Consider the following 25,440-nt stretch of genomic DNA (forward strand, 5'->3'; position numbering starts at 1 on the left):
TCGAGGGCTATCTGTGCTAGCCGTCCCTAATTTAGCAGTGTAAGACAAGAGGGAAGGCAGCTAGTCATCATCACCCACCGCCAACTCTTGGGCTACTCTTTTACCAACGAATAGTGGGATTGACCGTCACATTATAACGCCCCCACGGCTGAAAGGGCGAGCATATTTGGCGCTACGGGGATGCGAACCCGCGACCCTCAGATTACGAGTCGCATGCCTTAACACGCTTGGCCATGCCGGGCCAAGGGCTATTTGTACTCTGCTCACATTGAGAAATTGAAATATCGTAAGTGTATAAACTTACCACTGACCTACAAGGAAAATATATATTTGCACTTCTTTGAAATTGTTCTTGAAATTTTTGAAATAATCCTCTTTTTGTAAAATAGTTTTATTATTTACTTTCAAGTTATCTGATTGTGGAATTACAGGATGTGTGTGTATTGCTAAATAGATTTTAAAAAAACCACATTCGAAAAATTTTAAAAACATATTTATGTGAGATGTTGGGACTCAGAAAAACGTTTGTGTAACATTTTGTTAATCAGAAAGAAAATACATTGAAAAAAGAGCCTATTAATAACTGTATTAATTTTCTACTTAGTGTCTGTTAACAATGATATCGGGAACAAAACAAATGCTTAAGTGACTTTGAAAAAAAAAAAAAAAAAGCTTTAGCTTTTCACATAGAATTAGTGATGTATTGTAATCCTTTTAAGCCAAAATAATTAAACAATATTTTGCTACACTTGAAAATAATGGAAATTCCAATGTTTATTATACAAAGTTCTTTTGTTAATTTTACACAGAATTCTCTTTTTATATGGCTAGTTTGTAAAACCAAAAATTATTATTATTTGACAAAAGTATGATCTAAGCCAGAACATTTGCTTAAAAGATTTTGTGAACGTAGTTTTTCATTCCTTTAAATTATTATTTCCCTTAAGATCTGTCTGTGGTTCATTCACATTATTGTCACTTTCTGTTTGGTAAGCACTAGAAGTTTCACTAACAGCCTGTTTTTGAAGTCGCAATACTTCAGCTTCAAGATCCCTGAGTTTTGACTCTGATAATCTGATTTGTTGTTTGGCAGAAAGTAGATGCTCATTGGCTACGATGCCAGCATACTCTGCACCAGCATTAAAGGCAGTCTCTGCAGCTGGAGTTGATTAGATTTTCCACAGACATCATCTTGCTCTGAAGGTCCTAAAAACATATCACAGAGATTTGGATTAAAGTGAAACAAAGATTAGCATTTAAGAAATAACTATTATTATTTAGTGAGTACTAGTTTTACATCAGAAACACAGTAGAATATCTGTACTTTACCCACCAGGGAAATTAAAACCTAATTTTAGCATTATAAGCCCTCAGACTTACTGCTGAGCTGCTAGGGGGAATGTAATGTGTAAGTTCAAATTATTAAGGTGACATATGTTTGATGTGTATAAATATTCAATGGAATATGCTATTTAAGTAATGTATGGAATTTTAAAAAGAAAATATCAAAATTATAAGATCTTTGGACAAATGGTCTAATAGGCTCATCAAAAACTCAATAGCTTTAATACTGTTACTAGTAACATATAAAATATCTTACAATTTAAATGCTTTGAATATATTCAGTAAAATTAAAACTCAAGTTAATAAGAAATACAAAGTTTCTTACATTTATTTTACTAAAAATAATTGTATTTCAAATTTGTCAAACTTTAGTCTTTGTAGTAAAACATAAGTGTTTATGAAAAAGACAGCATTAAAAAAGGTAAAAACAGAATAGACCACTAGACAAGGAATTGTCTGCTAAAACAACTACCTGTACACAAACAATGAAAATCTGTTTTTCTTATATGTTTACTTTCAAAAATTAATTTGCAAAAACTCTAAAACTGTTTCCATGGAAGTTATTAAAAATAAAATTACAAAAATTTCCAATTGCAAAATAAAGCTGAACAGGCAATCCTTATTACAAGTTTCAACTTTCTGCATTTGGTACATGTTAGGTTACATACTTATAGACCACTATGCAGTGCAACAGTCCTTTAAAATGTATATCTTCACTCTGAACCACCAAACTTAGAGATGACATCCATATTATCTCTTTTGCCCAAGTGTGTTAGGCAACGTTGATCAACCTTCAAGCTGATTCTGGACTGGCATATACTTTTGAGGAAGCTGGTAACAAAGATGTGCATTTTGTATGTCAAATTTATTGGTTAGAGGAGGAGTTGGAGGCTATTATAATGAGAGTAGAAGCAATAGACAAAGAGAAGTGCAGACTGTGGGAAGTGATAGCAGGAGGACAGGAGCAGTTTAAGCTTTTACATGCAAGGGATACATAAGCAAACAGTGACTTTTGGGAAGCTAAAAATAGTACTACTGGAGTAAAAACTAAAGAATTTAATTGTAATGAGTTTATTCTACTTGGCTTATGCAGATAAGGAACTATTAGAAAAAAGGAAAACAAAAGAGTCATAGAAGGATGTGGGTGATAGAGTTACAGGTGATTCCTTGACAATGTATGTGAATAGGATAGTCTGTGGGACAAATAAGGAATAAAGAATCAGATCATATGGACACAAGTGAAGAATATGACTAACAGAAAAAAAAAAGAGATATAATAAAGAGGGCTAGCAGAGATAAAGTTGTTGTGGTGCATGTAGGAGCTAATGATGTAGAGAAAACTAGGTCAAAGGAGATGATTAATAAGAACAAGAGGTTGTCAGTCTGTATGACAATGGATTTAAAATATAATAGAAGATTAGGAAAATTGTTGATAGAGGGACTTAGAAGATCAAAAAGAATGTATGAGAAAAGTTTGGTTGAAAATGCACAAATTAACAGTAAGGATTTATTTACATACATTAAGGGTAAACAAAATGTAGAATGATGGTATAACCCTAAAGGGATGATAAAGGATGGTTCATATCTGATTATTATTAGCTGTTTAGGCTATTAAATTTTGCTTTTATTTTTTTTGGTTTTACTAATGAAGATTTAAGAAGTATTCCACATCTTGAACAGTTGACAGATAGAAGCTAGATCGAACTATACTGCATTAATTATGAGCTGATTAAGGAAAAATTAGAAAGTTTCAGAAATGATAAAGCACCTAGGCCAAAAATTATTTCCTCACAGAAGAGATTATGTGAGTCACTTGCAACTATTTATTATTGGTCCTTGAATAGTGAGCAGGTACCAGAGGAATGAAAGTTAGTTAATGTAACTCCTCTTTTCACTGGAGGTGATAAAAATTGTCCCAGTAATTATAGATCTTACAATATTTGTAGGAAAAGTTGCAGAGTCTGATAAAAGATGTTTTACAAACTCATTTAACAAAGTTTAGAATTTTATTGGATAGTCAACATAGTTTCATTAATAGAAAATTTTGCTTTACAATTCTTTTGACATTCTTTGAAAAGAATACTGCTTGTGTAGATGAAAATAAGAGTGTATATTTAGTGTATCTGGATTTTTAGAAAGCATTTGACAAGGTGCCACACAAAGTTTGTAAAAACTATTTCTGTAGTTGTGTGGAATAAGTTAACAAATTGAACAAAAGAGTGGCTTGATGGGAAACAGCAGAGGGTTGTTACAAATGGTGTTCAATCAAACTGGATTAATATCACAAGTGTGGTACCTCATGGATCAGCCTTAAACCTTTGCCCTTTTTTGATTTACATCAGTGACATACATGGTCAATAAATTATTTACATTTACAGATGACAATAAGGTATTAGATGTTGCTAGCTGTGAAGAGAATACTGCTGATTTACAAAAGGATTTAGATCATTTTGTGGGTTGGGTAAATAAATGGCAAATGGATTTTAATTATAATAAATGCAAGATAATGCATGAAGGCTATCATAATTTAAATAATAAGTATAATTAGGATGGGATTAACAATAACAGTGTCACAAAAAAGAAAGGGATCTTGGCATAATAGTTGATCAGTCTGTAAAGTCATCCAAGCAATGTAACTACAGAAATATTGAATACAAGTCTAAAGAGGTTATAATTTCATTACATATGCCACTGGTTAGGCCACATTTGGAATATTGTATTCAGTCTTAGGCTCCTTATCTTAAGGTTTATTTTTGGTTTAAATTTCACGCAAAGCTATACAAGGGCTATCTGTGCTAGCTGTCCCTAATTTAGCAGTATAAGACTAGAGGGAAGGCAGTTAGTCATCACCAACTACTGCCAACTATTGGGCTACTCTTTTATCAACAAATAGTGGGATTGACCATCTCATTATAATTCCCCCATGGCTGAAAGGGCGAGCATGTTTGGTGTGGTGGGGATTCAAACCTGCGACCCTCTCAGGCCTCTTTACCTTAGAAAAGACAATGAATTGTTGGATATGGTTTAGAGAAGGGTTAATAGAATCATACCTGGGATGGAAAGGTTGCCATATGAGGAAAGCCTGAAATCTCTCAAATTGTTTTCTCTTGAAAAAAATTAGTTTTTGGAGGGGGGATCTGATTGAGGTGTTTAAAATTGTAAAAAGAACTGATAATGTTGATGCATCATACTTTTTTCAGACTTAACAGTAAGAATAGTGGGACTAAGGGACACAAGTACAAATTTTGACAGAATAGAAACCATCTTCAGCTAAGACAGTTTTATTTTTGTAACAAAGTGGTCAGCTTTGGAAGGGGTTGCCTTCAAATGTTGTGGAGGCAGTAAATTTAACTGAATTTAAGAGAAAGCTTGGTAAGTATACAAATGATAAAATCTGAATTTAAGATGTTTTCTTTTAATTTATTTAATAGATTTAGTTTAGTTTATGTGGTGGAACAGTCAAGATGAATGAATAGGGTTATGTTAATAAATCTTCATGAAGAACATACCAAAATTAACCCAAGTTATTTTAACTGAAACATTCCACTATAGTGTTATACAGTTCTACTTCCTCTGTACTGGAAAACCTAAATATTTTCTATGGTCTCATTTAACAAAGGAAGAATACTTGGTAGTTGCACACAGTATACAAGGTTTCAAATATGCTGGGGATTGGTATGATACTGTGTTATAGTATCTTTGAAATAATATAGTGAAGAGTATACCTACACTGATTCAAAGAAAAAAAATTGTTCTTATTTGCCATTAAGTTATGTCCTTTTCTACTTTCAGAAATAAAATTTGAGCATGCTGAGTTTGAGAAAGTAATTATCACCATTTTGTTATGAAAAAGTTAGAAAATAAATATACAAGTAAATAAGAAAGTAAAAAAATAAAACAAATATTAAGTCATTGGTCTAGTGTGTCATATTGGCAATTAGTGTGAACATGTTTTTTACTTGTCCCAATCTATTAGGCTAGTTTTATCAGTGTGAAGCCCTGAATTAATGGCATATACAAAACTGGTAAAGCAATTACTAGACTTGAAATTAATTAATAAAAGATGAATCAGAACAGTTTGTACTGTTACTGAGAAGTGTAGTAAGAGCTTTACGCAAAATTAAATATTAAAAACAATGAAGATTTACTGCATGCTATAGAACTAAAACTGCCATAACACTTCCAGTAGATGATGAAACAAAATGTAGTCTGCACCACTTCACTTGTTAATTTATGACGGTTTATTAGGTCTTGCATGAGTAGTAATTTCTTATGAAAATACATTCTAAAAATCTATCAGAAATTAACCAAAATGTTCTATTGTAAAAGCACTGGTAACATTCTGAAGGTTTTCATAAAAGTATCATTTATATTCTACTTTATAACAATTACATTTTACAGTATCAATCAAAAGAATTCAATAACAATGAGCATAAGAAACATTTGGTTAAGAAGCCATGACTACCCCTTTTTTTTCTTACAACAAGTTTTTTGTTCTTCTCCTGAACTTCTGATCTAGCTGCAATAATATCCTGCCAAATATCATCTTCTTTTATTGGATTAACAGGAACACCAATATTGTATTCCATCAAAGATAACAGCTTCTCCAATGCCTGCAAGTTTTTGTGAACAAAATATCTAAGAGTGACTTACATATGATAGTAACTAACATTAAACAGTGCATGAAACTCAAATCTGTCTGTAATAGCACTTATTAATATGTCTTACACATCACAATTAGACACATTACAATGCAACATTAATATTAAAACTATGCAACATACTGTAGATTTAATCAGTATTAAAACACACAGCAATATATATATGTATGTATTATACTTTATTAAAAAATGTTTTCTTTCCTTGATAAACCTAATTATTTCCCAGAAATGTTTGTTTGAAAAACCGTACAGAATCACATGTACTCAATTTTATTTACTTTAGTAGTACAATTGTATATTTCTTCTATATACAATGTATACAATATGTCAAATGCCTGACACAAAATTAGTTACACACACAAAAGAGGGAGTTTTTAGAATAGAAACAATAGCTATTCCAATTAATACTTCATAAAAAAAATAATCATAATTCACTTTACCTCAAAATTATTATAAAAAAGAGTTTACTGCAAACTAACAGCTCCAATAATTCATCTGAAAAATTGTGCTTCCTTTGAATATGAGCTATAACCACCATTATGGGTATTTTGGTAATTTTTTTCCACACCATTTCATATATTTTATGAATGTTCTATTAATCTGTGTATTATTAGACACAAATAAGACCCCCAAAGTACAAGAACGTCTATTTAATTCTATTTTGCAAGCTATATTTTCAATGTTTTAACTTGTGTCTTTGTTAAAGGGTGCATGACATTAAGATGATACAAGTTAAAAAGAAAATCTATGATATATGTTTTAACTTATGTCTTTGTTAAAGGGTGCATGACATTAAGATAATATAAGTTAAAAAGAAGATTTATGATATATGTTTTAACTTGTGTCTTTGTTAAAGGGTGCATGACATTAAGATAATATAAGTTAAAAAGAAGATTTATGATATACAGTCATGTGAAAAAATTAGGACACCCTATGAAAGCCTGTGTGTTTTTGTAACATTTTTGAATATATAGATATATAATCTCAATTTTAACAAAACTGAGAGATTATAGAAATATAACTAAACAACTAAAACTGAAGAAACGACTTTTCAAGATCTTCTGTAAATGTCATGTTACAAAAATGCATATTCGCACTGAGGAGAAAAGTTAGGACACCCTACTCCCTAATAGATAGTGTTACCCCATTTGGCTGAAATATCTGCAGTGAGATGCTTCTTGTAGCCATCAACCAGGCTCTGACATCGGTCTGAAGAAAATTTGCCCCACTCCTCAATGCAGAATTTTGTCAGCTGTGAGATGTTTGAGGGGTTTCTTGCATGTACAGCCCATTTCAAGTCACCCCACAGCATCTCAATGGGATTAAGATTTGGGCTTTGACTCAGCCATTCCAGGAGTCTACATTTCTTAGTTTTCAGCCAGTCCTTGGTGGATTTACTGGTATGTTTTAGGTCATTGTCGTGTTGCAGGGTCCAGTTCCACTTCAGCTTTAATTTTCTTACAGATGGTCTCACATGATCCTTAAGCACCTTCAAACACAGTAGAATTCATGGTAGATTTTATGATTGTGAGCTGTCCAGGTTCTGCTGCAGCAAAGCAGCCCCAAACCATGACACTTCCACCTCCATGCTTCACAGTTGGTATGAGGTTCTTTTCCTGGAATGCTGTATTTGGTTTATGCCAAACATGTCCTCTGTTCTGATGTCCAAATAATTCAATTTTGGACTCATCTGTCCAAAGAATATTATTGCAGAAGTCCTGGTCTTTGTCTACATTCTCTCTGGCAAACTTCAGTCTGGCCTTGATGTTTCTCTTAGAGAGCAAAGGTTTCCTCCTTGCACACCTCCCATGCAAGTTAAACTTGTGCAGTCTCTTTCTGATTGTAGAGGCATGCACTTTCACATCAATAGTAGCCAGAGCCTGTTGTAGGTCTGTGATGACATGTTAGGGTTTTTGGAGACCTCTTTTAGCATCTTGCAGTCTGCTCTCAGGGTGAACTTGCTTTGACGACCAGATCTGGGCATGTTGGCAGTTGTTTTGAAAGCCCTCCACTTGTTGACTATTTTCCAGACAGTGGAATGGCTGATTTCAAACTCTTTTGAGATCTTTTTAAATCCCTTACCAAACTCATAAGTTACTACAATTTTCTTTCTGAAGGCCTCAGACAGCTCTTTTGCTCTCACCATGGTGCACACTCACACTTCAACAGTCAGGAGCACACCAAACTAAATGTCTGAGGTTTAAAAATGGCAAGCCTCATTTACAATGCTGAGTAACAATCTTCTAATCACGTGCACCTGGTGTGATACACCTGTGTATGAGTTGAGCCATTTTATGTGGGTATAAATGTTGGGGTGTCATAACTATTTCCTCAGTTAGAATATGCATTTTTGTCAAATTACATTTACAGAAGATCTTGAAAAGTCTTTTCTTCAGTTTTAATTGTTTAGTTATATTCCTATAATTTCTCAGTATTGTTAAAATTGAGATAAAATATCTATATATTCAGAAATGTTACAAAAATACACAGGCTTTCATAGGGTGTTCTAAATTTTGCACAGGACTGTATGTTGATATTCAGGAAAGATGTGAGTAATAAATGATGATTAAATTAATTGAACTAGTATGTTTATTGATCAAACCTATAATTCAGATAAACTTACATTAGTTTTGAAGTTTATGTAAAACAAATTATTGACAAAATTAGGCCAATTAGTAAATGTGGCTGTGCAATTGCTTATTGAAGAAAAAAATTGACGTGTTATTGTTACACAAACTAAACTTATTACTATTTCCAAATAATGCAAAAAAACCCACCCAAAGACAGAACATATTATAGCAGTATCTTTAGTTCAAAACTCTTCTCTGATAACAGATTCAACCTTTTATTTTCTAGTAGCTGTTTTCATATGACACTGTTGTATAATACAAAATTTAAAAAGTCTTGATAATACATATGAACTGTACATATTTTCTCGTTTTAATGTCTAAAACTACAAGTTCAAACAAATGTGTAAGTAACACCAACCTCGTAGATATCCCAATAATTAATATTAATAATATTCTTGTTTATAATTTAGCATTTTGAAAAGTTAAGTAGGTCCAACAACATAGGTATTAAAGTCATTGTTAAGTAAGTTCGTTTGTTTTTTCTGTAACCTCATTTGGATTTCAAAAGTAAACTGGGTGTTTCGTGTCTATTAAAAATAGCTGAGAAACCAAAATATTTTTTAATAAAAGTCATAAAACTAAATATGAAAATTATATGTAAAAACATGTTATACTAGTGTAAAACATTGTTTTTGTCTAAATATTTTACTCATAAAGCAAGCCACAGTTTATAAGCTGAACTACCCTTCTTGAGTTTTGGATTCAGTTTATGATTGAACAAACTCTCTTTTATGCAGAAATTTTGTTTTTCATTAGGTCCTGTTCAGATCTTAAATAATTTGAATGGATGAACATCTCACATTCACTTAGGGTATCTTCCAATGCACTTGATATATCTGTTGTTCTTAAATGTTATTTCATCCACATCAACAGATTTCTTACAGAAAAACCAATGTAGCCTTGCTTGCAACAAGAACAAAGAAACTGATAAACTAGATTTTATGTATTCAGTGAAGAAATACTGCAAACAATATCCAGATTTAAAAGATACATTGTAAATGTACAACGTAAGGAGCTGGATTTTTTTAATATACAAAAAATACTTTTAAATATATGATGAGATTACATAAGCTGGACACTCATGAACTTCTTGAATCAATAGTTTACTAGTTTTATTTGTTAAAAAAAACATCCAAATTATTCAACTAATCGAGTAAATAAGAAAGTCATTTTTGCACAGAAAATATCTAATGTTACAAAGTTATTTATGCAAAAAGTCATAAGCAACTGAGATATTATAAACAAGATGAACTGAAATATTAGCCTGATTTTCTTAGATGGTTGGTATATAACTGTGCCAGTAACGTTTTTTTATGATAAACTTCTCATTCAACATTATCATCATAAATATGAATCACTGTATCTCAAAGTGCAAGTATGTGGTCTTTATGATGTTAAAAAGTAAATCTAATACTTTAATATTTAATGTTCAACTAGTCCAAAAACTGAGTAATGTGGCTCAGGTTCTTAATAACAGATGTACAATTAACTTACACCAAATATATTATGGTTTAAAACAACTATGAAAAATTATCCAACCATTGTTTATCATGTCTTTGTTGTTGGTTTCATAAAATTTACTGAAGGTCTTGCTCCTAACCATTCCTAATTTGAAGTAATGAACAAGAAGGAAGGCAGCTAGTCAACATCATCCATCACTAATTTTTTGGGTACTCTCTATTAATGAATAGCAAGTTTGAATGTCACAGTATAATGCCCCACACAGTTAAAAGGGTAAGCATGCAAATTATCATGTTTAGATTTCAGGACTTGTACATCATGAATCAAGCATCCTAACCATTAGGCCATGCCATGCCTTATATTCCAGGAAAAAAGGAAAAAATATTAACTATAGAAAGAGCCACTTTAGACATAACCCAAAGCTACACGATCAGTTTTATCATTAGAACTTACCTATTGAACTAAAAGTGTGATTTTTAGATGCAAAATTCATTAAAATTGTCATTGAAAATAAAGGCCAAGTACTAAATATAAAGATTAGCACAATAAACCTTGCATTTTTAATTTCATTAAAAAATTCAAAACTGTCTTTCAACATTTATTAATTAGAAGTACATATTTTCAGGAGAACAGCTGAAAGAAAACCTTCTGCAAAATAATTATCAATTGCATTAAATGAAAATATAAATCTTATTGGGAATTGTCCTTTGTGTATTTTTAGGGAAGTCTGCAAATAAAAAGTACTGATAACTGACTACCATATAGTCTAATTTCTGAATATTGTGCCTCAGCAAATCATTCTTTCAGTTCAATAGATATCTTTATAATCTTATTTATTCAAAGTTAGTATGATCTTAATCGAGCTTTATAAATCCAGTTAAATAATTATAGATGTTACTCAATCCAATAAAGTGTCTCATCAGAGCAAAAAATTACAGAAATAAATTAGATGGTTTTATTATTTTATTTATTTCTTATATTTTACATTACAAAAATAATTATTATGTAATATTACAGGAAATACTATACTTTGTGAACAGTTAGAACTATAAGACTTGATTGTGGTAATCAAATAAAGTCGACCACCAACATTTCTCTAATTTTTTATAAATATTCAAGAAGTGTTTTGAATGATGGTTCAATGTGGTTAATCACTCCAAGTTTTTCTTTATGTGAATTGAATTGTCATATTTTTGTTTTGTTTCAAACAAAACTGTTTTTTTTTGGATGCCTATTGTACTTTCCAATATTTTTTTTAAATTTCTAGTCTCTTGTATTTAACTGAAAAATTTGTTTGACAATTGTTTTATTGAATTAGAGATATTTCTTTCTAATGAGATGGTAATTTTATGCAACCAAGTACCAAATTTATTACAACAATGTGTATTTTCTCATCTTGAAACATACAAGCTGTAATTACCAAATTACCTATCTAATTAGATTATCACCTAGAAACAAACAATTTTTTAAAATAATTTTCCTTATATAATTCAGTTCTCACTTTTGAAACAAACCTAAGTTTACAAACAAAGTCTCAAGATGTCTTCAAAAAATTAATAAAAAAGTAAACTACATAATATTTGGGTGAAACATTGTCCTTTTTTTAAAAAAAATCCTGGTGAGACATTGTTCACATCCCAGATATCATCAACTTTACATAAATATTCTGTTTTACCCAGAATAACTACACATTACCTTTACTTGATTTAATAATCACCATGTAGTTTTTACAAAGCTGTTAAAACTTCATTAGCCATATTTAAAAGTTAGAAAACAGTTACAAGTATTGAAAGACATTAAAGTTACTCCACTGATCCTGAGTTCTAGTATTACTGACTCCACTGATCCTGAGTTCTAGTATTACTGACTCCACTGAACCTGAGTTCTAGTATTACTGACTCCACTGAACCTGAGTTCTAGTATTACTGACTCCACTGAACCTGAGTTCTAGTATTACTGACTCCACTGATCCTGAGTTCTAGTATTACTGACTCCACTGAACCTGAGTTCTAGTATTACTGACTCCACTGAACCTGAGTTCTAGTATTACTGACTCCACTGATCCTGAGTTCTAGTATTACTGACTCCACTGAACCTGAGTTCTGGTATTACTGACTCCACTGAACCTGAGTTCTAGTATTACTGACTCCACTGAACCTGAGTTCTAGTATTACTGACAGAACAAAATTTTTGTTAAAACAACAACTACAAAAACTGCTCAAAGTATGAAAAATAGTTATTAAATCTTAACTTGCTAGGGAAACTAAATTTTACAAATATCAAATAACTGAAGTGTATTGGAGAGAATTCAGGTGACTCATATAATCACCCATATGTAAAATATTCTCTCAACCCAAATGAGCCATTTTTTGCGTATATATTTCTCTACAAGTGGGTTTTCTTGACATCACTGATGTAATCACCCATTCAAAAACCAAGGACAGAATTCAATCAGATTAGCTGAACTTGCAAATTGTTGTTTGTCTTATAAATTCAAAGAAAATAGTCTTCAAATTATTTTTGTTGTTTAAATATTTTAATACTGATATACACCCTTTACATTAAGTACTAGCTTTTATTGGTTTTGGCTTCTTACTTGAAGTTTAGCATATTGCACATTGAAATTTTTTTAAATCTCCATAAACTCAACTGAGGTTACATATCTGAAGTTAAAATAAATTCAATTGTGAGGCAAAATAATTCAAGCATCATTGAAACTATTTTTTCCCTTGTGTCTTAAAGTTTACATTTTCTGAACATACATTTCCAACAGACACCTACTCTCTACACTCAACAGTTATTTCTCATACACTTGCAGTTGAGATTTTGCACACACCAAAAGCCTAAAATTATCTCCTACATAAAACACATTTTTCAAATGAACTGCACTAGTACATGATGTAATCAACATGTGACAATAGCCCTCTACAACAGATCAATCCTCCATGTGCAGTTAATCCCTATAAGCACTTACACTTAAAATTAGCTTCATTCTAAGATAAGGCAAGAATAATGTGAACTGATAATAAGATGGGAAGGTGGCAGAAGAAGTACCTATCAGAAATACATTTTTAAGTGAGGAATATATGAACTTCAGAAACTATTTACTTGCTTCTCTGCACATTGTAATTAAAATTTCATAGTGACGTGGTGGAGGGGCTTGTACAAACATGAAACCTACAAGAGCCTCCATTCAAATGGAGAAAGCCAATGGAACATCATGCTTGACAGCAAGGGCTTACTAGATAGGCAACATTTGTAGGACATGGCATCCTTCTCAGGTAAGGTATATTTTTCACCCATGTGAAAGCATGAAAGGAGGAAGACAAAAATAATCCATTGTGTTGCAGTGATGTGCAGAAAAAACATGTAACTAACCAAACTTTTGCATAAAACACACAGGATCGACATGAAGAGTAGTATGGCTGCGATAATAATCAGACTGGTTTGGTAGGTGCTGTACAAGTTTCTCATTTTATATACAGGAATGAAGGTTAGGTTCCTTCCTGTCTCCTGAAAAGAACATTTTGCCCCACTCACCTGGTCAAAAACACTGGGAAATTAACACACAATAGAATAGGAGTAACCTGCACAACAATGACATGGATAAATCTGTCCTTCTTCACACAATGCACTCAGCTGCCTGTTTAGATTATTTCTGGATGAATTGCATAACTGGTGAGGAACTCTTCAAGTTGACCAGCTCAACATCTAGAAACTAGATGCAAAAAATTTTCCATGTTCCACTTAATAACAGGAAGGGGTATTTGCACTGCAAAAACTACAGTAGGGTACTCAGACCAAGTCAGATCTATCCACTGCATTTATCTTTTACTGGAGAAAATAAAATGGCCTACCACAAGACTTATTTTGAAAAACCAATATGCATGAATCAGGTAAGTGGGCAGGCACTCCCCTGGTATTTATTTTTATCATGATAGTCTATGGAAAGTAGAACCTGAAATGGGCATGGATATATGTACCAGAAAACTTCATCTCTATAGTGGGAACAAAAGAATGAAAGATAATGTAGAAGATCTAAGCAGGAATTACTGTTATATATTAAAATTTATCCTGAATGAGTTTCCAATTTATTTTGTTACACACATTATGTATTATTAGGCTGTCCAGAAACAAATGTTGTTTTTGAACAGCAAAGTTTGGAAAAGTATAAACCAGTGTTGTAAAACATGCTTTAATCAAAGTAAGCACCATTTGCTTCAACACACCTTTGCCAATGTGTAATGATGCTGTTTATGTTCCTGCTGTAGAAATCAGAGTTTCTATGGTCAATGAACACCCTGAAATCTTCTTCTGCAGCTGCCTGGTTTTGAAAGCATTTATTGTTTAAAAATTTGTCAAAGTGCTTGAAAAAATTGAAAATATGTAAGGGAAAGGTCTCAAAAATAAGGTGGATGAGGCAGAACCTCAATTCTCAATCTGTTCAATATTTGAAGCATCATACTTGGCACGTGGGGACAAGCATTGTCATGAAGAATAGAGCCCCTTCAATTGACCAGAACTGGTTGTTTCTTGTGCAACTTTGATGGGTTTCAACCAATTCTTGACAGCATTTGTCCGCTACAATTGCTTCTCCTGGATTCAAAATGTTGTAGTGAATGATGCTGGATGCAGTCCACCATACAGCCACCATGACCTTTCTTTGGTGAAACTTGGGCTTTGGGAAATGCTTTGGGGCTGTTTTGTGACCAAGCCATTGTGCAGATGGTTTCCAACTGTTGTACAGAATCCACTTTTCACTGCATGTCACTATCCAATCAAGAAATGAATCATTTCGGTTCTGCAATAGAAGCATAGAGCAGGTCTCATAACACTAATTTTGTTGATCTTTAGTCAGCTTATGCGGAACCCACTTAGCTAACTTTTGCCTCTTTCTAAATTGCACTCAGGTGGTTGGTAATGCTTGATTTGCTTGTGTCTAGTTTTTCTGCAAGTTCACATACTATTGTGCAAGGGTCTGTATCAACTGCTTTCCTTAATATGTTTTCATCTAAGGATTGCTACCTTCCACGACCTTCAGGGTCTTCAAGACTTCTATCTCCTTGTCGAAACATTTGGAACCAACACTGAATTGTACGTTCAGTAACAGATCCATGGCCAATGCCTGGATGATGTTCCGTGTTGTTTTGGTAGCTTTTAATCTAATTTTGAAGTCATAGAGGAAGATCAGATGAAAGTCCTTCATGTCCATGCTGCCTTGGAGGTTGCAAAATTTACTCTGAGTAAAGTTGAAACAGCAGATAATTAAAATACCTTGTAAGCGACAAATGATGGATTAAACCAAACAACAAACAACAAGTTACTTAATATTCAGCTTCTAAATGTTATCATGATAATTTCAACATTTACTTCTGAACAACCTAATACAATTTCAAATACCTAGAAATTTTATTTTTAACTTAGAAGTTAATTGAATGTTGATATTTATGAAATTTATTATATTTGCCAACAAGAAGTGCCCCCATAGGACCTAAGCTGAGCAGGTAGAAAGGGAGGTATTCACCAGATGGGCAAAGTCCTTTCAGAAGGAAGATGGCAAGAATAGGTATAGAGGAGGAAAGACACAATGTGAGAGAGAATTAAGGTACACGGGTCAAGGGACATGACAGGATGCATGGAAATGGGCAAGATGGAAGAGTAAAGAAGTGAGAGAAAAGTTATGGCAAGTAGCTTCTGTCTGTGACCCTAACATGAAAGAACACCCCAAAGAGCTTGTGCAAATAAGTGTAGTGAGATGCAAACAACAAAGGAGGACTGAAAAATATGGAAGATGGGGAAAAAAGGACCACTTCAGAATAATTCTTAACTAGCATGAAAACCATAAGTGAAAGAACCTGGTCTAATTAAGAGAAAAGATTGATCAAAGATATCCCAGAAAACTACATGGATCACAGTGGAATGTTTCAGTCAAGAAATAAAAAGAAAAACATTAATGAAGGGATAGAGCAAGGAGAATGAGAAAAAAGAAGAGAGTCTTTAGTAGATGACATTAACTTATTGGTGGAGGGCAACTGCCACATAATGTACCAGTGCAAATCAATCAAAATATATGATTTAGATGGAAGATTGTTCAAAGTTAATAGCATGCCTAATTGTGAATGGTAGAGTGTCAGAAAGAGCTACCATGTGCAAAGGAGAGTGGATAATTTCAAAATTTATATTTCTGGATTTACCAACAAAAGAACCATTTAAAAAAAAAAAAGTCTTGGTTAAAATACCATGAAACAGGTTTTTTTAGGATGCAAGTCACTCATTATGTTCACACAAACTACTATTAGTTAAACATCAGTTTTGTATTTCAGAACAGTCTCAGTGATTTATTTTATGATAAATGTGTGTGTGGTAAACAAATAATATGCTTCATTAAGCCTTAACCCAAAACTGAGAAATAGATTTTATATAATAAGTTTAGTACAAGCAACATTTCATGATATCACTTTCTTTAGATTCTGTCACTAAATACATTATCTTACTATACTTAATAAGTAGAGCACAGCTCATAATGCTATATATAACAAAACTGTTATGTGTATCTCAAAACAGCTGGTATGGGTATTAAAAATTTTATTAATTCAATTTTGACCAGAATGTGGTGGCAGTAAAATTTAAACTTTTCAATCAATAGATAATTATTTGTCTTACTTTTAGAAAATGAAAACCCTAAAACTAAATGATATCGTCAACATTCACTTTTACAGTTACTTTGCATAACTTACAGCTCATTTCCTGCAATGTTTACTTGTTTTCAGTGTTAAGTTTCAAAGTTTACTACTGTAAATTGTACTGTAAATATACCTTTATTCCTACAAGTGTCTACAGTATTAGAGAATAATTCTATGATTTCTTAATGAATTGTTATACAAGCAATTCTGTGCTCATACTGATGGTAAAAAAAAACTGTTTATCAGCTGCATATGTATGAGTTCACAATATTGTGATAGCTGGAATAATATGAAAAGCAAGACAATTGACTATAAATACTTATTTCTATTAATTTCATGATACTTTTAAAGAGAAGCACTTAATTAGCTATGATTTCATAATTCAAAAGATGTATTGTGGAATTATTCCCCAGCTGTACAGCAACATGATGTTACAGTGAGATAGAGATCTCATGTGTATAATTAATTCTAAAGGACTTTAAAAAAAAAAAAGGAACAACAAGCAATATCCTGTATTCAATTGCTTTGCCCACTTGATGTCTATGACAGTCTATACCTTCAGAGATCATTCCAAAACCAACTCTATGTAACAAATGTATCTAAAATCAAAAGTTTACAAAACATTTGTAACAGTTAATATTTAATAAGATGATAAACCTCAGTCTTAATACAACATTAAGCAGGGGTGAATATTTTGTGCATATCTAACAAGTCTCGGCATACTATTTAAATAGCTTATTGTCTTAAAACTGGAAGTGGAATTTTACAACCTGACTAGCATTTTATGCACATATGAGCTAACAAGCCAGATCAGAAATCCCCTCAGTTCTGGTACAAATGTGCTTAAACTATTGACCAGAGAGAAGCATTTAGCCAGTAACAATCCACCTACAAAAAAGTGTCACCACAAAGGCTTTGTCTAGTTCTTTGAATCAAATAATAAGATTAACTGTAATTTTCATGACTGACTTACAGCTAGAAGCTGTGTGTGTTCAATGACATCTCAAAACAAACACTCTTCATTCAACTCACAGTTTAAAGCACTAAATCATTAGGCTATTCCTAACCTAATGCTCTTAATTAAAAGCCTGAATGTAATGTAACTTTTCTGCTAATTTGTTCTCATATTTTGATGTATAAGTATACCGGTAATTTTTACTCATCAGACATTACATTTGAATTTCAGGCCTGTTATCTTAATACAATGGCAAAATTCACAACATAATATTAATTAGAAGCATAACAGGTTTTATCAGTTGCTAATTTAATAGTTGTGTGATTCCATAATATCTGAGGCACTACTATGACATATAAAAGGAAACTTTTACTTGGATTTTGGCATAAACATATTTTTGCTAAACAGTTTTTAGCACTAGAAGATGTTATGGAAAAAACATTGCATTTTGCAATTATTATGTGAAAATGTTGTTTAACAGTGAAATTTCAGTCTCTTAATAGTTCCTGTGCACAAAGTAATGAACTTAATATCTGAGTGTTTTATTGAAATAAAACTATCTCCTTGAGTTCCTACAGAGTGGTAACTAATAGTCAAATGTTACAAAAACCAGTTAGAAATGGTTGAAACATGCTTACTTTCTTAAAAACACAAAACATCGATAACACAAACATTCTTTGATAACAAAACATAAAAGAATGAGTGTTTACTCCATCTAACACTAAACAGACACACTCAACTTTGAAATAAAACAATATACACAGTCAGGGAAAGGTTGTTATAAAAAAATGTTTAAACTACTTTCATAAATTTAAGTTATCAATAGGAAAATTAAATATTTTAATTCTTATACAGAAAAGGAGACTTATCATAAAATAAAATGTCCATACTACAAGCAGCTTGATCTTCTAGTCACATTGTTTATGCCTACCTGTATATATTCTTCTTGACCATCGAGAATGGCTTGTGTCACGTGTGTAACCACACGGGTTGCTGACTCTACCATACACACACATGCTTGTTTAATAAGAAATTCATGAGAAAGAGGGTTCAAACTGCTTCCAGAAACATCTTTTTCATCCTTACTTAATAAATATAATGATATGAGCAAACTTTCAGAATGACAAAAAACTGCAACAAGAATATTTCATTCACAACATCATGTTGTGCATGTACTTATTTCATCCACAATGTTATGGTTTTTATTGAGAGTGTAACAAATGTACTTGGTAAAAATAATATTTTCTTCATAATTATTGAAATACCTGCACTTTGAATCCAATAGATAAATATCTTATAAGATGTTTTAAAAAGTAATTTTACTTTTTCCAAAAGGAGTGAAAACTTTTATCAAACAAGTAAAACTGACTCAACCATGACCTAATGGTGGCACTATGAACTATGTTTTAGTCTTAGAATACTTTTATGTGCAATGACTTAAAGTTCTACACTCTTAAATGTTCTTCTCATAGAATACTGTACCACAATAAAATCCAGCTGAAAACTCTTAGAAAATATATAATTTATACTTCAAAACAATCTTGTTCGACATTATCTTAAATCAACTTTAAACTGAAATCAGTAAAACATATTAATAAATATAACTATAATGATTACAGAAGGGCAAATTATTTCCAACTGTATGAACTCTGATATATGTAAATTATTCATGAGCAAATCCATTTTACACAAACTAATACTTATGGTCTTATACTATAACATCACAATTTCTTTAAAACATGATCTGAGAACATTCACTGATGCACTTCATGTGGAATAAATTAATAATAAAAATTTTCTTTCAAACCTGATTGCTTTATTCATATAAAACCATCCACTGTTACTTAACATTATTTTACTACATACGAGCTAGATTACTTACCTTTTGTTCTTCAGAAATGTTGCTACAAAAGGCTACAAGACACACATTTACTGTACCACACTTTGTAAATTTCATGGATTCTGTATGTCTTGGGAAACTTCTAAGACACATTCTTAGCATTCTATAAAAAAAAGTGTGAAGGGAGAATAAGAACAGAATTAACATTATAAGTAAGAATTCACACATCAAGGTTTACCTCTGCTATTGGCCAGCTACAGAATAAGGATTTGGAGAAAATATTGAGATAAAAAAAAGAATGTCTAGAGAACTACTTAACAGATATAAATTTATTATTCAACTGATATTGTGCACATTAAAGTGTGAAATTCATCTTGATTTCATAATTATCAACTCAAACATAAATACCTAAGGATGCATTTCAATTATTACAATCACACTACAAAGTTAATAATGCATACCTGAAGAATGGAACTGATAAGTAAGGTACTGCACAGGTAATTTAATGGAAAGTAGTAGCGAGTCCTGATTTATTATACTTTTCAAAAATGAATTGAGGTCTATTACCAAAGAATCAAATACAGAAGGGCTTACTACATGTGATAACGACACTGTGAATATACTAATGCTTATTTCATTGAATTTTTTTACAAAACTACTAAAAGGTTATCTGTGCTAACCACCCCTAGTGGGAAGGCAGCTAGTCAATACTATTCACTGCCAACTCCAAGGCTATTCTTTATCAACCAAACAGTAGAATTGTCCATCAAATTATAATGTCTCCATGACTAAAACAGTGAACATGTTATATGACAGGATTTGAACTTGTGACCCACTCTTTGTGAGTCACCACCAGGCCATGTCAGGCCTACTTCATTAACATAATGGTATTACCTCAAATACAAAACATGGTACCATATTCAGTAACTATACATATGGTTCAGTTATTCTCCAATTATTCAACAGTTTCATGCTTCCACTGTTAAACTTATGCTTGGAATGTATATGTCATAGTAATTTAGAGGAAAAGAAGACAAACAAAAAAATAAAGATTCAAAGGATGAATGGTGAATTTTGATGAAGGGGACCATCAATATTTTTCAAAGAACCAAAGAAAAAAGATCACACAATAAAACACTTAAGTTAGTAACGGGCTCTGAAGCCACATCCCAAACCATCATCATCAACAATGAAGGCTGTGGTTACAAAACCAAAGCATTCCAGTTCAAAAGCCATTGTCTGTCATCCGGTACTGTTAAAAAGAGAATAAACACAGATTTAAATATAATAAAGACTCATACAAACTTTCAGATTAATGGATGATTTCATGAGAAAAATGGCCAAAGAAGCTGGAATACAGCAATCCCCATAGCTAGGTACTTATTAATTTTCCCTATACAGCTCCATTGAACCTTTGTGTCTTTGATTAGCTTAAATATGGTTTAGGATGCCAAAATGTGGAAAGTTTGTCAAAATATGTTGTCTATAGATTGACCCCACAGAACACTCTGCAGAAGTTTAATTGAAATTGTAGTGTAGGGAAAAACTAATGCATTATTATCCACAGTCATCAGATTGAACATAACTGAGAATGACAATCATATTTCCAAGGCCAGAACAGGACCTAGAATATTGTTATTAAAAAGTATGATTAACTCTCAGATTATTGACTCTGGCATTGCATATAATGCTTCTATTTATCTATTCTTTTTGACATTTTTGCTATTTTGCAAGATATTTACATATACACCTTTCATTATAAGTGTTTGAAAAGATTGAAGTCATAAAAAGAATGATATTAAAGCAAAACAAACCACAAAATTCTAAAAGGTAGCCTAATTATGGTCGTTCTTTAATCATTTGGAATAAACATTTTTATTTCCTTGAACTTTAATATTGCAGTTCTATTATTTCTAAGTTTAATGTTTCATTTCCTATTATAATTTTTGTTAGATGATTGAGAGTTTATTAAAATGTAAACAATAACTGGAACAAGTGAAATAATGAAAACCAGAATTGAACATTATTGTTTATTACAGAGCAATACAACTCCCCAAATACTTAAATGAGAAGTTTTTGTTAGATTCAGTCATGTGTAGTTACATTGCTAAAACTAATACAAACAGCAGATGAATAAAATATCTAGTATATTACTATTTGTTTCACAATGAAGATGCATATCAAAGAGGCAGACACAAGGCCTTTTCACTTTCTATGTAAATTTTCAAGTAAAAATCAGTTGTATATAAACGAAATATTCATACTGTAAATAAATACCTGCCTAATCTCAAAAACTATATCTCCATACAACTTAAAATTATTTCAAAAATCAGCACCCAAACAATTCAAATTACAATGAATTTTGATTGGTATGAGTAGATTGACAGAGGATAGAAAATCATTTTAAATTGCTACACTGTGCATGACAAATACAATACAACTTAAAATAACACATCTTATTATCATGGTTTAGTTTATCTGTTTTTCAATTTAGCTATACACAGAAACAGCAAAGAATATCATACTCAGGCAGCAGTAATTCTTTACTGGTGGACCCTAAGCTAATTACAACTATGTTTGTATTAGTTAGCTTGGGGCAGATGATAGAAACAAACCTTTAAAGTGCATTGTTAAGAAAATATAACATGTTAATGCTTAAGCAACAGGATGTATTATTATTCACTCTAACACTATTACAGAAAGTACAGAAGTGAAATTACTCAATCAACAAATAAAAAAGTCAGTTGACACCTTTGAGATATTTTAGTTTGATTACTTGGATAGTTAATCAGAAACAATAAAATCTGTAAACACTAAATTTTGATTAGTTCACTGTTTATGTGCCATTAACCAATTTAATTATAATTTTGGTTAATATCACCAAGCTTCATCTAGCACCAATAATAATAATATAAAAATATACAATATGGGAAAGATGATACATCTCACTGAGATTATTCAGTCATTCGTTCAATGACAGTATACATTAACCCATGTTAATCCTTTAAATGGGAAACACATTAGGATAAATATATATATCACAAGGTAATACTCCTGCATTACACGACATACATGTATATATCTTTCATTTATACATCACACTGCATGTGAATTATTAGTTCTGTAATTCACTCACAGATAACACAGGACTCAGCTTTTGTTATAAATTACATCTTGAACTTTGAAAAGTGTCAAAAAACATGGCCACTTCCATGAAATGCAGACATAAATAAAAATATAGTCAGTGACATATAAGAAGATTCAACTGACAAAACTAGTGAAAACTGAGAAAACTTGATTTCCTTGTAAATCAAGTAAAAATCACTCTGAGCACCATGACAACTGCATTTTGAAGAGTATTCTGACAACCTCATTTCTTTAGGCAATTTTTTAAAATTATTTTTCAAAATTTATTAAATGAATCATCAAATTAAATGAGAAGGATTATTTAATGTTAATGTCAGGAATGAGCTTAATATAGTGAATTCTTACTAACTTTTTTATTCCCCACCTAAAACAATTAAGCATAATACCATATCACTTTTAATACTCTATATACTATTGAGAAAATATACTGCAATGAATATATGACTGTTATTTAAAGTACACTAATTTTCTGTATTTTCTAAAGCAAAATTTCATAGGAAACAGATGTAAATATTTGCTTTAAAAATCATATATATATCCATTTCAAAATACTACTTCACATGAAAGGAACTCAAACAGTGTAACAGGGTTAACTTCGTTCAGTAAAATCACAAGGGGAACAAGTAAGAGTTTCAGTTGAAACACCCTTTGTTGTTTTTTATAAATTAAAAGAAACAAAATGTTTTCTAGCTTTAAAAGCCAGGGTTGCCTGAGTTTTAGACTTTTGTTTTAAAACCTTTATCTGTGGTCAAATTTGAACACACTTTGTTGTAACTTGTTATATATATATTTTATTCATTGACAAAAAAGGTTCCCAAAGAAATGCACGAATGCCATTCCAGCTACATTTCGAGTACATTATTTAAATATTAAGAAATTTAATGATAACATGTATAGAACCATTTCTAAAGCTGTTAAAATGAAAGATGATTTCCGTGCAATTTGTTAACAGAAATATAAAAAAGAAAAAAATACCAAAATTTAGTTGTAAATTTATGAGAAAATCCTCCTATAACATTATAATTTTTCATCAGTATTACAATTTACAAGTATAGCATACGCAAGTACAAAAAGTATGTTCTGCTGTGTATGACTGAATCAGTCACCGAAATTAGAATCATAAAAACTCTGAAAATATATATAAAGAAATTTATACTTATATTTACACATCACTTCTGCTCATCTATCTTTTAAATTTCTTTAAAAGTATGTTACTACTTCACCTTTGCTGAAAGTTATTAATAAAGTATGATAAACAACGTAAACTAATGCCGCTTATCGAAGTTGCCATTTCTTAGCGACCTCTATAATTGTTTTGAAATATTTTAAAAATGTGCAAAAATTGTTACGGTTAAAATGCCGAAAGCTAGCTAGGAATTGGAAAGAAATAGGCTTAAAATTGTGATGACAATCACGTAAACTGTGAGTGTTTTGAGTCAGTAATTTTTATAAAACACTTATTTTTCTTTATTTTATATTATAGTCATTGTAATTTGGTCTATTTTTAATGCATAATAAATAATTTTGCATTTTAATTTAGGACTTTTTTGTTTTTTTTTTAACTGGATTAACTGAACTGTAGTGAAAAACTTACAGGGGTGAGTGACATTGGAAAAGGCTTAGAAGTACTGTTCTATAAATCTCAAAGGATATGTTACAAAAGTATTGTTCTAGGAATGTGACCTAAAATTCTAGTATAAGCGACTTAAAAAACTAAAACACGACGGTCCGTAAATCGTCATTTAGTTGAGTTTGAGTTAAATAATAGAAAATTATTTTAAGAGCGAATCTTTAGATATTTCTCTACTTTCCAGAAATAACTTGAATTTTACACTGTACAATATAGTTAAAAGTATTTAAAAACTTAATCCTACAAGTTGCAACATTTTTTAATCTTCCAACGACGTTAAATGAATAAATAAAGAACCACGTCACAACTGTGTTCATCATGTTCATAAAGCAATTTTACCGTGTTTACATTTTGGAATACACAACATTATTTATACTTGTCATAAGATATTACAATTATGACTATTATATTTTAACACTCAATTCTTTTTTTAGTTTCTTATGGTTTATTTTTTAAGAAGTAGAGTATAATAGTATTTCAACCACACTATGTTGCAACATCCATGATCGATGAGGCGTTTAACGCAATACGTAGTTTCTTAGGTTAGCTATGATGCAACAAATACTTCAGTAGTAGGTCTCACCATAATAATTATTGTTGTAGCCAATGACTGATGTAAAAAGTATTCTACCATTGTTTTAGAACAAATACTGACATTTATGACAATTATAATTATTATAATCACGCTTAACTCCCAGTGGCACAGCTGTATGTCTGAGGACTCACATAGCTAAAACCTGATTTTGATACCCTTGGTGAGTAGAACACAGTTGTTTGTTTTTAAATGTCACGCAAAGTTTCACGCGGGCTATCTACACTAGCCATCCCTAATTTAGCAGTGGAAGATTAGAGGGAAGGCCGCTAGTCATCACCACCAACCGCCAACTCTTGGCTACTCTTTTACCAACGAATAGTGCGATTGACCGTAACATTATAACGCCATCGCGGCTGTAATGGCAAGCATGTTTGATGTGACGGGAATCTGAACCCGTGACCCTGGGATTACGAGTCTAGTGCCTTAACCACCTGGCCATGTTGGGCCACAGAGCCAAGATAACTCATTGTGTAGCTTTGTGCTTAATTCTAAAC

General features: G+C 31.6%; 1 protein-coding gene across 5 annotated transcripts; it reads right to left on the reverse strand.

The window, feature by feature from the left end:
* Positions 1-738: 738 nt before the first annotated feature.
* LOC143227951 (diablo IAP-binding mitochondrial protein-like) lies at positions 739-24,102 on the reverse strand. Of its 5 annotated transcripts, none has more exons than XM_076459304.1 (5): positions 23,945-24,102; positions 19,617-19,737; positions 18,666-18,815; positions 5,810-5,957; positions 739-1,206 (listed from the first exon to the last, which is right to left on the reverse strand). In XM_076459304.1, the coding sequence occupies exons 1-5, from the start codon at positions 24,010-24,012 to the stop codon at positions 1,112-1,114; spliced, it is 582 nt and encodes a 193-aa protein (XP_076315419.1). In that variant the 5' UTR covers positions 24,013-24,102; the 3' UTR covers positions 739-1,111. The 5 variants fall into 5 exon arrangements, with proteins under 5 accessions (XP_076315419.1, XP_076315427.1, XP_076315434.1 ...); XM_076459312.1 differs by having other exon boundaries at positions 5,826-5,957; positions 23,945-24,101; XM_076459319.1 differs by having other exon boundaries at positions 23,888-24,023.
* Positions 24,103-25,440: the final 1,338 nt, after the last annotated feature.

Source organism: Tachypleus tridentatus, chromosome 1, assembly GCF_004210375.1.
Source record: "Tachypleus tridentatus isolate NWPU-2018 chromosome 1, ASM421037v1, whole genome shotgun sequence".
Taxonomy (NCBI): Eukaryota; Metazoa; Arthropoda; class Merostomata; order Xiphosura; family Limulidae; genus Tachypleus; species Tachypleus tridentatus.